The following is a 14,040-nucleotide window of genomic DNA, read 5'->3' as shown; positions in this document are numbered from 1 at the left end:
CAATTATTTCATGGGTGGGAATTACAGAGCCTCAGTTGATGGGATATTGCTGCCAGTGCACTGTCCTGGTAGCAATTGTCACTTGCTGGTCTTCAACTTGAAACAATCCCACAATGAAGGGGTCTTTTTGTGCCAGGCAGGGTGGACAACTGATTTTCTCTGTATTCACAGTAGCTACAGCTAAACCCTATCAGTACCCCTTGGGATTCCTGAAGTACCCTTTCCTGAGGTAATTGAAGCCAAGGGTACCAGGGGCCTCTGGGCCAGCCATAATGGGGTGCTTTTGCCATTTGTCCCCTGTCAAACTCACCTCAGCCTCTATTACAGACAACACCTGGCATCCCCCAGTCATTCCAGAGACCCAGATAGGTTCTGCACTCCTGTGTCTTGATGGCATCAGTAACACACACAGTTATCTACTACAGTTTTATACTTGTGTGGAACTGATGTGCCAGGCCATTGAATCCACACAGCCCAGCGTGCCCAGTCATCCCTTTCCTCCTCCTGGCCAAAGGCAAGGACCCTCTATTCCTGTTCAGAGTAATGTGGCTGACCTTGGTGATGCCAGAGCAGAAGTCCCCACACCAAGGTTAAAGGAGGGAATTTCAGTCCTTTTATGTCTGGGAGATCACTGAGTGCCTTCCTGTCTCTCTGTGGCAACTACACTGACAGCCTTGTTGGGTGACCCTTTCTGAACAGCTCTCTTCCCTCTCATGGACATGGGCTTCCAGCTTAGAGCTCACCATCCCACTGCTTCATGTCCTCTCCCTGCTCACACAGGAGCAAGTTCTTGGGGCTTCCCTTCCCTTAGACTGGGGCAGGAGAGATCTCTTGGGCTGCCCCTATAATCTGGGGTGCTGACTGTAGGGACGTGGAACTACCCAGTTTATTCTACATGTCAAAGCCAGGAAGATGCCACCTCCACAGGAAGATGCCACCTCCACAGGTAACACAGTACCACCTAGGTGCTGGAATATGATGCAGGGGCTCTTTGAACCACCTTCCTCCACATGGCCACTGTGCAAGGGACATCCTCTGGATCTTTAGGGACATTGTCACTTTTTAGATCACTACACATGACTTCCAGCACTGCTAATTCTCTCAAGTACTGGATACCTTCATGCAGTGGTTCACTTTCCTTGGAATTTACAGGATCTTCCTTAAAAGGCTACCTTGCCCTCACACTTGAGAGGAGCCATGCCAGAAACTGCAAATTGCTGTTTTCCAATACCTCTTTCAATTTTCTGATCTCTGGCAAGGGATCCCAGCTGTTGGGCTTCAAGACCTTCCAAGTGCTGACTGTCAGCCCCACTAGCCCAGCACTGAAGCAGCCAGGCAGAAATCTGCTCACGTGGCTGGCAGCTGTAATCTTTTCACAAGTCTTGAAGTTCTGATGAGGTCAAGGACCAAGTAACTTTGTCTCCTGTTTGATTTATCTCACTCCTTGCAATTTATTTTTTGAAGGACTGGCTTCTTTATCTGACTCCCACTCTCCTTAATTCTCCTTCTCCAAACCCCACAGGGTGCCAACATTATTAGTTAATATTATTAACAGTATTAAACAGCTTATATATGCATCAGCAAAGACCATGGGAGCCTGCATTTTAAAAACATTCACATCAATCTCAGGCAGGGAGAGGGAGGTGTATTCCCTCATCATTCCCACAAGACAGCTCCCCCAGTGTAACAAGGCCATCAGTGTGAGGGCAAAGCACAGAGCTATTGTTTATATCAATAATGTTCCCAAACTCCAAAAAACAGATAAGCAGTGCAGCTGACAAACTCTGTGTCTCACACAGGAGCTTGATACTTGGCAACTACAAAGTATTTATATATATACATACATACATATATATATATATATATGTATATATATAAACTGCCTTTGTCTCATCCCAGTTCAGAGACCAGAAATGACTGTAGCTAGTTGACCTTAGCTGGAAGCCAGGTGCCCACCAAGCTGCTCTACCACTCCCCTTCCCAGACAGAGCAGAGAGAATAAGCTGGAAAACAACTCCTAGGCTGAGAAAAGGCAGTTTTCTAAAGCAAAGGCAAAGAAGTTTGTTCAAGCAAGCAAGGACAAAAATCAGTTTATTCTCTACCTATGAGAGAGCGATGTCCAGCCACTTCCCAGGAAACAGGGCTTCAGCACAGGAAGCAGTTGCTCCAGGAGGCAAACGTTGTAAAATAATAAATGTTCCCCTGTTCCTCCTCCTTGCCTTGGCTTTTGTAGCTCAGCTGACGCCACATGCCAGGGAATATCCCTTTGGTCACTTTGGGTCAGCTGGTCTGGTTGTGTCCCCTCCCAGGACCCTGCCCACTGCCAGCCCCTCGATGTGGGGGGAATGTTGAGACAGTGCTGATGCTGCGCCAGCCCTGCTCAGCAGGAGCCAAAACTCTGGAGTGTTATCAGCACCCTTCTGGCTGCCAATGCAGAGCACAGCACTGGGAGGGCTGCTGTGGGAAAATGACCTCCAGCTCAGCCATTGCCTCCAGCACTTACCCCATTCTCTATTCTTCGATCACCAGGCACTTTGACACCATTTCTTTTGAAGGCTGGATCTTGAGACCTTTGTCCAGTCCCTAGAGAGAAACAGCCAAAGATGGTAAGGTAATATAAGATTTTTCTTATCCTTTTAGACATAGCTTTCAGCACAAAAGGAGAATCAGAATAATCATTATAGTGTAGAATCTAATCACCTGTTCTTATTTGTTTACTACCAAGATGAATTTAAGTGATGACACAACACATTTTCTGAAAAGATTTCTGTTCAACATCAACTTTTAAAGTATAGTTCTGTTCAAAAATACAGACAAACAAAAACAGCTTAACTAATAGTTATTAGGCTATTCCAGTATTTATCCTGTGTCAAACAGGCAGTCAAGTCAGCCCTACTAAATGTGCATTATAGATGCACAGTTTAAAAAGCACTTTTTTTTTCTTCTTCCTGGCAGTCATTGTGTTAGTAAAGCTGCTGCTTAACTAGAACCCTACTTTATTCCCATCAAATTATGTGCAAATAGTGCTCAGATGCCCAATACCAATCTCACTGATTTCCCTGTAGAACATAAGTGTACTACAGGACAAAGCCATGCCTGTTAGCTTCTTGCCCATTTGATTCCTCTTTCAAGACTGTATTTCTGTGAGACTAACTCAAAATTCAAATACTTTGCTTAGCAATGCTGTGGCAAATAAAATGACAATAATCCTAATACTACAAGCACCCTGGACTTGAAAAAATACATTTTGACAACTAAACTGCTCTGTAGGATCCTCAGCAGGTAGAAATGGCACAGCTTTAGCTTTTCATGCACTCATTCTATCACCAGTACACATTTCAAATATTGAGATACAGTCAGACATCTAAAGTATATCTGGGTACAATGCCACTTAACAAATTCAGTATTTCCAACATTGAGGAATATAACCATGGTTGAAAACAGAAAAGGGGGAGGAAGAAGAACCAGGCAGATTGATTTAAAGGTAAAAGTGAAAGATTTTTCTGAAGAGGTGAATGTGGGATACACAGAAAATTCCTGAAAAGCTGAAAGTAATTTCCTTTACAGGTTTCACAATTCAATTTACAATGAGAATTATACTCTCAGAGAACTTCACTAGGCAGTTCATTTAATGTGTAGGAGAAACTTTGAAGAGCTCTATCTTTGCCCAATATGCCAAGTTTATCACCCTAGTAAAGTATTATCCAGGGAAATAATTACCCAAATCACAGAGTACATTACTAGGCAACAGTTTGGTTACTATATCTAAAAGAGATCACCACAGATTTCAAGATATTTTGCTGGAGAAAATATATTTAACACAGTATGCCCTTGGATGCTTTGGTGATAACCAGCTCTAGAAAACCTGCAGAAATTTCAACTGGGATTTACTATTCCCAGATATAGCAAGGGAAGATGAATCCTTTACAAAGACTAGCCAACAGTCAGACAAAAAAAAAAAGGCTGCAACACCTACTGGCTATGAACATTAATAAATAACATAAAGTTGTTTCCTTAACCTTAAGAAAGAAACAGAACTTGAGCAGAAGAACCAGCTGAGACCAAGACCTACCAGCTTCCCGGCAGGGAGAGCGCTCGTGGCGGAGAAAGAAACGCACCTCGCTCCTCTGCATTCCAAACCTCTGCAGGACATCCAGCATCCGTTCATTATCGGCTATGGGGCGCTCTGAAAAGGTAAAAAACAGTGAACTGCTGCATCCCACCACAGCTTGGGCCCACAGCAAACCAAAAATGTCTGTCCATCTTTCACCTGAACACTCTGAGTGCACAGGTACAGTGAGTGCACACAATGCTTGCCCTCATCCAAGGGATTTCTAGTTTTCTCTTAAGAAGCCACTGCATTGCTCCTTGCTTCTGAAACTAAACCAACACCTCTGAACAGCAGCCCTGGAAAAGTCCACCCCTGAAGGGAAAAGCTGAGGCACAGCTCAAACAGGGAATTTCGAGCTTTCAGTTCTAGTGTCCTTATTTTGTAAGTGCACATCACCTTACCCACTCACCAGCCCAGGAAATGTGCTGTTGTACCTCTCACTCCTCTTCTGTGGCACCTCAGACAAACTCATCCCTCAGTCATCCCCACCCCCTCCTCAAGGGCACTGCTGCCACCATTCCTACAGGGACTCATTTACTCCCTAATTCCAAGGAGAATGAAGAGAGATGCAAAGATAAACTCTCAGGGAAGAGGAATTCTTCTCTTAACGCTGGATGGCAGCCCTTGCATTCCAGCTCAGGCAGGAGCACTCAGCAGCCTGGAGAGGCTCCCTGGCAGCACCCAGCGGGCCTGATCCTCAGCGTGCCAGCACAGCTCCTGTCACTTCAAGTGTTCTCCCACAGCTCCTGTCAGACACAGATCCAGCTCATTGTCCTGGACAGCAAATTTCATGAACTTCAGACGAGATGCATTTTGAAAGCCCTACTTCTGATAAACCTTGAAAAGCTGAACTACTTTGGATTCACAGCTCAAAGTTAAAAAAGGATCAGACAGTGAAAAGTGAGCCCAGTAAGGACTTGCCATTTCCTTTCAAATAACTGTGATGAAAAAGTTACATGCACAAATTCCACTGAATTTCTTTTCCTGCTTTTATCCCCAAGCTCAGGATTCAGTCATATAAGTAATTTTTAAGCCTTACTTGATGCCTTTTGATAATAGAAAAACCCAGTGTGAGTCTAAATCTACCACTACTCCTCCCTTTCTGTATTACCATTCTTTAAAAATTTACACATATCACAACCAGGCACTCACAGCCAGAATATAACTAGAATTACTTATTGGCCTCTAAATCTTTACATAAAAGCAGTTTCTTTTGTTATTCTGGATGTTTTACCATCAATTTTTCTGCCTATTTTAAATGTGATGGCAACAGTGTGGTCAATATATCACAGTAGTGAATTTACATAGCCAGGATACTGTCACAGTATCTTCTAACAGCACTGGGGCTCATGGTCATGTTGAACCCATTTGTGCTGGATGCCAGACAAGCAGAAGATATTGTTCCTGGCCTGAGAAATAAGACAAGCAGACAAAGAATGAAATTAAATATCACCATTTTTGCACCAGTTTCATTTTTCCTGACGTTGCCTTTGTTGGCAGTTTCCTTTCATTTTTTTAAGCAAGGGGAGGGGAAAGATAGAAAAAAAGAAATTAGAGTAATTCATTCATATTCAATAAAGTCTTTCAAAAAGTCACTGTCTTAATATGAAATCATCTTTTCAGCAGGAAAAATTGTTGGCATTAAGTATAAATGTTTTCAGTTCCATTAAAAAAAGGAGCTGCTAACATGTTTTCAGTATGTGAAAAGCTCTTTTCAACACAGAAGTGTTTCTTTAAATGAAAATGCTGCAGCTGTGCTCAAGCAATCTAGGAAGGAGAATTTCTGGAGTCACTGTCAAAAGAGATTAGCTTTACAGAATAAGCAAGTAGGTCACTGTTACAGAAAAAGCCGTCTCTTGGCGGTTACTTGTCTAGACAGCAAAAAACGTTCCTCATCTGCTAAACCTTAATTCAAGGAAAAAAAGGGAAAAAAAAACACAACAACAACAACATCAACAGTACCACGGGCAGATTTTTGTCTTGAAGGCTATACAGCAGGCTTATGAGGCAGATTTCTAGCAGCTCAGCAATACTTCAGCTGAAACTCTATAATCAAGGGAGATGCCCTTTACACAAGGATTCTGTCAATACCACTCTCTGGCTTCAAAGGAAGGTCAAAGAGATTTTCAAATACCAAACAAATGTAATTTGGAAAGCTCAAGAAGAATGGACAATCAGTTTTCTTTTTTTCCTTCTCTCTCATACAGAAAAAAAAAGGAGATCTTTATACATGCACTCCTTTTGACCGCTTTCCACAGCAGGCAAGGTAACTGCCTAACAGAATTCTGACAATAATAGGAAGGTCAAGAAATTTTGCCTTGATATTCACGAAATTTCAAGCAAAACTAGGAGGACAGGGAGAGTAGTAAACTTGCCCCCTTCAGGGAGCAAAGTGCCTCAAGCACACTTGCAGCAATCTTTCAAAGTAGGCTTAATAAGCTCTGACAATAGAAACTAAAATTCCTGAGCAAGTGTCAGAAAAAGAAAGAAACAAGTGATGTAAGAAGGAGCCCAATAATTGAAGTCTGAGAAGTCATTTTCCAACACAAATCCTTTGTTTCTATCCCCAGAGGTTAGCTGTCCTGCACCATGTTTGTTTTAAAGCACTTGAATTTGTTCAGTGTAATATGCAAACAAAACAGAAATCGTGGCTAATCCTGGCAGAACAAGATGGAAAACTTTGCTGACATCGAAAATGAGATTAGCAGAAAGCTGGAAGTATTTCTCTCCCCCACTGCCTCCTCCCCTTGCCAAAAAAAATCCAGAATATATATGAAAACATCTTGCAAATGTTTGTTGCTGGATGCTACACAGATGCTTAAGACGTATTTTATCCAAAGCAACATGCATGAATCCAGGGCTCAAATCTTTTAACGCTATTGAATAAATGTATTTTTGTTAACAAGTACACTTGGGAACTGCATTCGGAACTCCAGCAAGGCCAACTGCTGAGCCCTGCCCTTGGGTCACAACAACCCCAAACAGTGCTACTGGCTGGGGGCAGAGTGGCTGGGAAGCTGCCCAGTGGAAAAGGACCTGGGGGTGCTGGTCAACAGCAGCTGGACACGAGCCAGCACATCCAAGCAGGGCACTGCCATCCTGGCCTGTGTCAGCAATGGTGAGGGCAGCAGGAGCAGGGCAGGGACTGTCCCCTGTGCTCAGCACTGCTGAGGCCACACCTCGAGTGCTGGGTCCAGTTCTGGGCTGTCACTGCAAGAAGGACATGGAGGTGCTGGAGAGAGTCCAGAGAAGGGTCATTGTGGTATTCACATGCTCTGGAAAATTCCCTTCACCCAGGATTTGTTCCTGAGAAGCTGAAACGCCTCAGAGAAAAGAAAAACAGTTATTATCTCATTTGCCTCTCCTGTGTTTTGCTCCTTTGAAATGTGTTTGAAGATTGTTTACCTACAAGTGATTGTTTCATTTAATTCTTGTTTAAGTTGTTTTCACTCATTGGCCAATCAGGGCCAAGCTGTGTTGAGACTCTGAAAAAAGTCAGGAGTTTTCATTATTATATTTTTCACACTGAGTAAATACCCTTTCTGTATTCTTTAGTATAGTTTAGTATTCTTTAATATAACATAGTATTATAAAGTAATAAATTACCCTTCTGAAATCATAGAGTCAAATTCATCATTCCTCCCTACAGCAGGAATCCCTGCAAATACAACAGGCCATGGAGCTGAGGAAGGCTCTGGAGCACGAGTCTGATGAGGAGCAGCTGAGCTTGTTCAGCCTGGAGAAAAGGAGGTTCAGGGGAGACCTCATCACTCTCTACAACTCCCTGACAGGAGCTTGCAGCCAGGTGGGGGTCAGTCTCTTCTCCCAGGTAACAAGTGACAGAACAAGAAGAAACAGCCTCAAACTGCACCAGGGAAGGTTAAGGTTGGACACCAGGAAGAATTTCTTCACTTGAAGGTTGGTTAAGCATTTGAGCAGGATTCCCAGGGAGGTGGTGGAGTCACCACCCCTAGAAATGTTCAAGAGACAACTGGACATAGCACTTAATGCCATGGTCTAGTTGGCATAGTGGTGTTCAGGCAAATGCTGGGCTCAATGATCTTGTCAAGGTTTTCACTGTAAGAATGGACTAATTTTTTTTGTCTTAGATATCTGTTCTTGAGTGTCTCATAATGTCTCTGCAAAGACTAATCTCAGAAAAAGTTCTCTGCTTCACTTTATGTTTCTGTATCCAGATTATTTTCTTACACCTCTCTGACTAATACTGATAACTCACTAGAGGCTGATAATTTGATGGTATAAATAAAACACTGCATACTTTATTGTCCCACTCACACAGAAGCTCATTTTCCAGGTTAACCAGAACATTTGGGCACCAAGTACTGCCAGACTTCACTTGCCTCTTCCCACAGGTGCTCTCCTTTGATTTCAGCACAATCTTGCTGCCCTTTATAGCAAACACCACATGATCATCTCAAAAGCCAAGCAAGAACCCAGGTTCAGGAAACATGAGAGGAGCTGCCCACTCTAGCACAGCCCCAACTTCATTACCAACAGGAGAACCCTGTCCCTCATCACAGCCACTTGTGCTCTTTAACAGGATGCGGGCATTAAGGCTAACTATAAATTCAATAGTTTTACCTAAACCTTTATTTTACTTCTTTCACTGTGGACTTCAGTATTGTGTTGATTTAAAGATGTACAATTCAAGTACATTCCTAGAAGACCTCTTTCCATAATGAATTGTTGATTTTATTTTTATTATCATTGATGAAGCAAAGCTTCTTTATTTCTAAGGAGAAGAAAAAAATTCTGCTCCATTTTTTAGACATCGAAATATTAGAAATATTACATCTCTGTCAAAAGCAAGTAAATATCAAGAGACAACTCAGGTATCTCATAGCATTAAATAAACATCCATCTCACCAAAGACTTCTTTTAACAGATGTGAGCCTGAGATAACAGCAGAGGAAGAGAGAAATATAAGCCCTTATCATCTGGTTCTTTTATAATCTTGTTGAAGCATCTCAAAAAGGTTGGCTTAGACATAATTCTTTTTCATTACTCAAAATCCTGCCAGGAATTCATCTATCTTATGCCTCTGGATGGCTCCCAGTATCCAATGAGTACCATGGAGACAGGAGATAGTCCAGAGCCCTTCCCCATTTAAGCCATGAGACCTTAGTAATATTTTAGCTTTTATTTGTTAATATATTTTCCAGTTCCAATGGAGCACAGAAGTTTGAGAGATTTGAACTCCCAAGATCAGAAGAACATAGAAAATTTTTTAAAAGTTACAATGAGCCACATGCACAAACCCCTTTTCCACAGGCTTGAAAGGACAGTCAGAAGTAGCTTCTCCATCCTCCCTGTCACCCACTTTCTTTAGAGCACTTCACACCAGGTACCTCCCACTACTTCTGCTAACACACTCCTTCCCATCCACCCCCAAGGCAATTGATAACACTGAAGGCGTCATCAGAAAACAAAAAATTTATTTTGCCACTGCAAGTGAAAATGGCTGTGGGGTTAAAGAAATTATTTGAACTAGTCACAGAACTATCAATACTTAGTACCTCAAAACCTCCATAAAGACTTCTGGGATCCCACTGTGGGGAGGAGGAGGAAGAGAAAAACACTCTCTCACACCCCTCAGACTCATCTGAATCACAGAAGGGCTGCACAGACACAGAAACATCTGCACATTCAAGTTCCCTTTTGCTTTTCACTCAGTTCTGCACGTGTGACCCTTCTTGCAGGTGAGTTATCACACAGCCAGTCTGATGAAGAAACCACTGAAATGGTAATGCAGAAACTCTCTGGACAGGATCACATCTGCAGGTCTCCATGTGCTGCCTTCTCGGGAGCAGAGAAGGCCCAGCAGTTCACAGCCTGACCTACCTGAGCCACACCACACCTCAGCCAGGTGGCACTCGCTCTCCCCAGGCTCCTTGCACAGCTCCACCACATCCCTGCAGGTTGTCTCGGGGGTGACTGGCACCTCTGTGAAGTGCTGCTCGTTGTTGCTGAGGTACACGGTCAGAAACATCTGCAGGAGACAAAGGCAACAGCACACGGTCACTTTCCAACACAAAGGCAGGCTGCACCTGGAGCCACAGCCTGCTGTTAAATGCATTCCTTCCCACACAGATAACATCTTATCAACTACAATGGGTACAATTTTCTAAACAACCCCGAATTTCTTTAAGGTATAAGCAAGAGAGGCTGCAGAAGTAATCCCCTGCTCAACTAAATTACATTGCTGGAGGATTACTCAGTTTTAAATCTGGATCTGGTGCTCCCCCCTTCCGTCTTCAGGTGAGGTGTCAGAACTCCTCCCACCTGACTAGGTATGTATGTATCCTGCAATCATTTGAGACAGCAGGAGAAACAGTCAACTAGAGTTCATTAGGAGTGAAAAACAATGGTAATTACATCTGATGTAAAAAACCACCAGAGTTTACCACATAGGTAGCGGAGTGGAAACACAATTTGCGTTTCTGTAACATATTTCATAGAAAGGTTCCTAGAAACACAAGTCAGCTTGCTGTGCTCTTAGTCTCAGCCTGAATACAAGGTCACCCCCCAAACCCCATTTCCAGGAAACCAAGGATATTTTACTTGGCTTCCTCTTCACAGCTGGAGAAGGTTCCTTGATCTTTAGTTTTTCTGTTTATACACACCACACAGAAGTTCTTGTTTGTGTCTTTCCTGCCACAACTACTAAACGAGCACTCTGAAAACTTAGCTGCCATGTTGATGACTACTGCCTCTGAGCATCATCTAGCTACATGCCATTAATATTAAACTGCTATCAAAGTTTAGCTGCTAGCTAAAAATTAATGTCAATTCTCTTGAGCCCAATTCTCAACTTTAGTCTCAACTGGCTGTTAGTCACACGGCCTCCAGTAAAGCAAAAATCAGTCAAATATCTCCAGAAAGCAATTGCTCCACTAAGCATTTCAAGCAACAGCAACCTATACAATTCAGGATCAATTTTTCATACAGATGGAAAAGGTGCTTTCTCAAGAAAAGACACAAATCCTTGCCTGTCCTCATTTCTAAAGGGTGAAGGGGGTATACACCCTTAGGAGCAACAGTTCAAAAGGTCAAAGAAGAGGAAAAGGGGCCAAATCAAACAAGGGGGGAGAGGCATAAAAACCCTTCTAAATAAATTTAAATAATCATTTTCAAAAAGTAAAAAACCCATTACTACATGCACTATTTTTGTGATTTTGTGTAAATACTGTGGAATTAGAGTTTTTTATGCCTTTGCAAAGAGAAATTTAGCCCCATCTGTTTCACAGCTTTAGGAATCCGCTGTTGGGGATTCTCAGGGAATACAACCATACACATTCCTGATGTCTCCAAAGCCTTTCCAGGGCGCTTTTGAATGCCAAGATCCCCTTCAACCCTATACGAGAGACTGCCTTTACTCTTTTAAAAGCTTTGACAAAACCACTCCAGACTCTGCACATCTTGTTACACAGACTGCAAGTATGTAGCCCACTTCTGGCAGTGTAAACACTTGCAAACTGTTTTTTGGGCCCTGGCACTACACCAAGAACACAGAATTTCTGGCCACTGGTTTTGCCCAGCTCCCCAAGACAAGGTTTCTGATCAATTCCTGAACACCTTCTACAAATATTCACAGAGAGGAAAAAGCCTGCTGAAAGTGAGCTCAAAACTGCCTGATGGCTACATCCCCCTGCCCAATTCCTTGTCACTTTATGGGAGGGGAAAAAAAAAAAAAAAAAAATCAACAAGAAAACCAAACAAAAAAGCCAAACTTGGAGCTTGTAAGGAGGGAAACTAGGAGAGAGAATGTGGAAGTAGCTAGGATCAGTTTACCACACACTTATTGTATAGTGAAAATGAGCACAATGGGTTCTGCAGTCGATAGCACAAGGAGGCAGTGACCTAAATTAAGGGACAAAGCTTTCCAAGCAGGAACTCTGACACTTGGCTTTAATCTTTAGTCACAGAACACACTACCTTTCAGATGCAGTGTCTCTGACTCCCCTAGAGGAGCCTGACAGTGAAGGATGTCAGGTGCAGCCAGGTAAGAATATCTCTTAACCACAATTATTGGGGCAGAAAAGTATAAAATAAAAAAGAAGTTCCCAAATAGATTTGCAGAAGGGCTATGTAGGTATGTAAAACATATCAACCTTTCACATTTAATGCTGTACAACCTTGTATTCAGAACAGGAATGCCATTCAGAAATGGCACAGGCTGTGTGTTTGCAATAACATTTGTTAATTTAAAAGATGAGCTCACAGATGGGAATTAAGAGAAAATTATACAAACCATGGCATTATACACAAAGCAGACCTAATTTGACCCTAGCTGGGCTGTTCACTCTTCAGTGTGCCTGTCTATATCCAGTTGTTAATCCTTAGGATTTAGCAATGCAGACAACTACACAGGAAGGATCACGAGCTGCCATTTCCATCCACAATGCTCAGGATAATTACTAATACATTAAGCCAAGAGCACTCAAACCTGCTGTGTGGGGGCCATTGCTGGGACTTGGGAGTGTCTGCATTACCTCTAGCCTACATACTCTAGGAACTAAGGAAAGGAAAAGCAACCAAACTGCAAATTCCCTCAAAAACACACCTTCAAGTCCTTAGAGTCTAAAGCAACTACAATGTTATGATACTGGTGTTATCTCCTCCTGCTTCCCTTCAGCTCCAGGGGCAATGCTGAGATGATCAAGTTCTGCAAGCAGCTGTGCTACTCTGGCACCAAACGGTGTCACATTTGTCACCACCACTGCCCTGCAGGGCCTCCTGGGGCACCCTGCTGCCCACCTGGACACGCTGGAGCCTAGGGCAAGCTGACCAGAGAGTATCCATCACAGAGATGCCTCTTCCCAGCGAAGAGTGGGAAAGATGAAGAGACCAATGAGAACCAAACTCCTGCTGCGGCTTCTCGGTGCTGCTCACCACCCTTGGTGGCTGCTGTGGCTGGCACCACCTCCAGCTGGGATCCCCAGGACTCGCTCCTGCTTCCCAAGGGAATGGTTCAACTGTGACATTCATTAACCACCCCACCAGTTAGTTTGTATCACTGTTTTATTGCTGTGTGGCAACAAGAAACAAAGGAAATGAGTACTCTCAGGACACTTTGTTCATAAGCTGGTATCCCTACATCCACCTACAGCACAAAACAGTTTCTCATTCCTCCCTGAAACTGAAGATGTTAAGACAGTTGGATACAAACATCCAGCAATTTCAGAGGAGAAAAAAAAAAAAACCCAACATGCAAAAAAATCAGTTCCAAACTAGGCATAAATTAACCACTTGATTAAAAAAAAAGACAAATTTCAATCAGACCTTGTAATTTTTTTTAAGATAGCATGAGAGCAATTACTGAAACATCTGACAATTCCATATAGCCTTGGATGAGGTTTTTTTCCTCTAGACTTACAAAAATTGAGTTTTATGAATGTCCAGCACACACACCAAGCATTTTTTGAACAGGACTCAGATCCCTAAATTAAGATCTAAACTAGAAGATTGCCCTTCCTTTTCCCAGCCCAAAACCATGCTCACTATAGGTACTGAAAAGATTTAAAATATAAAAGCACTGCAGTACTTTGGCATACTTTGGGAGAAACTAGGGGTGTTGTGTATCTACTGAAGCAGTTCCTTTTAAAATCACATCACAGATTTCAGCTGACTCTGCTCCAGCTTAGAAAATAAAAGTTTGCAGTTATGGAGCCACCAAATGAGGCAGTTCGATCGGCTGCACCAAGGACATCAGAGGGAAGCCCAAGGTCACAGCAGCTAAAGCAAGGGAGAGTTTTTGCAAGGAATGACTGCAGTGTTTGACTTGCAAACAACTGGATGGAAAAGCAGAGTACAGAAATAAAGGACCTCGTGTCTCAAAAAGCCTGCCATTGAAGTCACAAATATTTTAAAAATTCACATTGGTGTGAAGTACAACTTTGAGTACCCCC

The 14,040-nt window shown here is 42.8% G+C and overlaps 1 protein-coding gene across 4 annotated transcripts in view; it reads right to left on the bottom strand.

The window, feature by feature from the left end:
* The window catches only part of TP53BP2 (tumor protein p53 binding protein 2), a 57,108-nt gene that overhangs the window by 22,869 nt on the left and 20,199 nt on the right, over positions 1–14,040 (bottom strand). For 3 of the 4 annotated variants that reach the window (XM_064415386.1, XM_064415385.1, XM_064415387.1), the window contains exons 2-4: positions 9,974–10,121; positions 4,073–4,186; positions 2,504–2,583 (exon numbers count right to left, since the gene is read on the bottom strand). In XM_064415386.1, coding sequence (XP_064271456.1) covers positions 2,504–2,583; positions 4,073–4,186; positions 9,974–10,121 — 342 coding nt within the window. Of the gene's footprint in view, positions 1–2,102; positions 2,260–2,503; positions 2,584–4,072; positions 4,187–9,973; positions 10,122–14,040 lie in introns of those variants that run through there. The other variant, XM_064415388.1, reaches the window with a different exon arrangement.

This window comes from Passer domesticus, chromosome 3 (genome assembly GCF_036417665.1).
Source record: "Passer domesticus isolate bPasDom1 chromosome 3, bPasDom1.hap1, whole genome shotgun sequence".
Lineage (NCBI taxonomy): Eukaryota > Metazoa > Chordata > Aves > Passeriformes > Passeridae > Passer > Passer domesticus.
This window is presented reverse-complemented; position numbering and strand designations above follow the sequence as displayed.